A 2,500-nucleotide genomic window follows, 5' to 3' on the forward strand; every position below is an offset into this window, starting at 1 on the left:
ATCTGACGAGCTGAAACCATGCCACCCTTGTCTGATCATGATGTTGTTTATGCAGAGCCGAACATTGCCCCCCTGCGGAAGAAACCAGTAGAGCGATCCATCACCCTCTACAAAAAGGCAGACTGGGACAACATGAAGCAAGCTGTGGAGAAAATAAGGGCAGAAGTGGATGGAATGAAGGACACTGCCAGCACTGAGAACCTGTGGACTCACTTCAAGACAGCGCTACTCGAAACAGCCCAGACCCACATACCATCCAAGAAAGGTAGGTAGGTAGTGGGTAGGGGGGTGCTGGTAGGAGGGTGCTGCGGCAGGGGGTGCCAGGAACCGTCATTAGGAAGCCTGCCTGTCACTTCTCACCCCCTCTGATCCAGTTTGCGGGCAGGAGGGAGTGTGTGAATGTGATTTGGAGCAAATGTTGTTGTTTTTTTGTTTGTTTGTTTTTTTGTGTTTTTTTCAGTTAGCAATCAGTGAAATAAATTTGGAGCAAATGGGTTTTTTTGTTGTTGTTTTTGTTGGGGTTTTTTGGCAGCCGGCTTGCGGAAACCCCCAAATCTGTGGCTAAATAATCAGAGAGTTGATTGTGGCCACACAACAGAAGAAGAAGAAGAAGATCAAATATGCACATTAAAGATCCTGTAATCCATGTCAGCGTTCAGTGGGCTATGGAAACAAGAACATACCTGGCATGCACCCCCCTGAAAACGAGAATGACTGCCTACAGGGTGGGGGTAAAAACGGTCATACAAGTAAAAGCCCACTTGTGTATACAAGTGAACGTGGGAGTCACTGCCCAAGAAGAAGAATCAGCATATTCCAGTTTGTGTGGCTTGATCAAGGGAAAAAAGCAAAAGAGAACTATCAAGACATCAATTAAGACATCGCACACACACACACACACATATTCGCACACACACACACACACTTGTTCATAAATATCACTATGCAACGAAGAAACAGACTCGGCGTGCTTTGACATGCAGCTGACTACGATGACAGCATAATCACAACAGAAAATGATACTTGAGTGAAGAGAAAATATGCAGAACGATTATGATAGACTAATGTATCAAACCGTAGGAGGAAAATCCAACAAACGTCTCGAAGCTGAGTTATCCGAAACAGTCTTTTTGCCTGCCTTTCCACAGGCTTGTTTGGCAACGCGCGTCCTAGAGACAGTTTCTAACATGCAATGTGATTGGTTCAACTTTGCTCATCCATCGGATTGGGAAAAACGCAAGGGAAAGAAGCAACATGTGCAAATGCGAGTAATCGTTCTTGATTGTTTATGGCAGCGTCCTGGAAAACGTGTGACAAAGCTGATCTGTTTTCAACAAAACTACGTGAGACATCTGAGAATGGAGTTCTCCCTGGAAATAGCATTGGTAACAGGGGACAAATTTAGAAAATCGATTGGTACGTACTTAATTGAAAATGAGACTTGGAAGGAAAGTAAATCTGAATCGTGTGTGTGAATGTGCACGTGCCTTGTCTGTAGCATGCCTGTGATGCCAAGAACCTGATGAAGTGAAAACAGTCTGAAAAACGAATGATTAAAACAAACAAAACAAACATGAAGTGGGACATGAAATAACGGAAATGGTAAAAAAAAAACACAATCGGCAATATCTACGTTTCTTGCCCTGTGTTTTTCCATTTAGTTTCGTTCTGTAACCAGAAAAATCAGATTTGTTTTGATAATATCGTAATATAATTATACTCTTAGACTCTACATTTATATAATAAACGGAAAAGTACAGGGGAAGAACTTGTGGACATTGCCAAACAATTCCAAAGGTTAATTCAATCAACGTAATTTTATTCATAAATTATAATATATATATATATATATACAGTCAATAGACATGTAAATTGTAATGATGTATACATGTGTGTGTGCCTGTATGTGTGGCGTGCTTGACTATGTGTGTGTATGATATGTTACACCCAATCTATGAATTTGCCTATTATGTGTGTGCCTGTGTGTTTGGTGTGCTTGACTATGTGTGTGTATTATATAAGGTGGTGCATATATGCGTGTATGTGTATGAATATGGGTTTGTGTGTGCGCATGTGTTTGTGTGGGGGTTTATGTGTGTGTGTGTGTGTGTGTTTGTGTGTGTGTAATGGGTGTATGAATTTACTGCATTGCCATGTACCACTGTACATGTTGTACATATGGTTTATGTACATAGGGTTATAATTTCTCAGTTTCTTGTGAAGCTAAAAACTGATGTCAGTAGATAGCAGTATGCTCCATCCCCAGTTCCTGGTAGATTTAGAACCAGCCACACCAACTCGCAGTCCTACCCTATTCCTCCTGCAGAATGAAGTACTGCAAATACTCCTTCTTTCCAAGGACCATCCCGGAATGGAATGTACTCCCAGACAGTGCAGCAGCTCCACCCTTGGTAGAAACATTCCAGCACCAAATCTGAACAGAATGGGTTCTTTTGTTTTATTCAGTGTTTTCCCCTTAAGTGTGAAGTAATATTCAACA

At 41.6% G+C, this 2,500-nt stretch overlaps 2 protein-coding genes across 4 annotated transcripts in view; one reads left to right on the top strand and one right to left on the bottom strand.

The window, feature by feature from the left end:
* The window catches only part of LOC143296544 (double zinc ribbon and ankyrin repeat-containing protein 1-like), a 26,891-nt gene extending 25,683 nt beyond the window's left edge, over window positions 1–1,208 (bottom strand). Inside the window, exon 1 of one of the 3 annotated variants that reach the window (XM_076608563.1) lies at window positions 1,099–1,208. The gene's annotated coding sequence lies outside the window, so the exon portion shown is untranslated. Of the gene's footprint in view, window positions 1–1,075 lie in introns of all 3 variants that reach the window. The other 2 variants (XM_076608562.1, XM_076608564.1) reach the window with 2 other exon arrangements.
* Window positions 1,209–1,289: 81 nt separating this feature from the next.
* Window positions 1,290–2,500, top strand: part of LOC143295897 (tetratricopeptide repeat protein 27-like) — a 37,881-nt gene continuing 36,670 nt past the window's right edge. Inside the window, exon 1 of the mRNA XM_076607574.1 lies at window positions 1,290–1,416. Within this exon, the coding sequence (XP_076463689.1) occupies window positions 1,359–1,416 (58 nt within the window). The 5' untranslated portion in view covers window positions 1,290–1,358. The remainder of the gene's footprint in view (window positions 1,417–2,500) is intronic.

Source organism: Babylonia areolata, chromosome 21 (assembly GCF_041734735.1).
Source record: "Babylonia areolata isolate BAREFJ2019XMU chromosome 21, ASM4173473v1, whole genome shotgun sequence".
NCBI classification, from domain to species: Eukaryota; Metazoa; Mollusca; class Gastropoda; order Neogastropoda; family Buccinidae; genus Babylonia; species Babylonia areolata.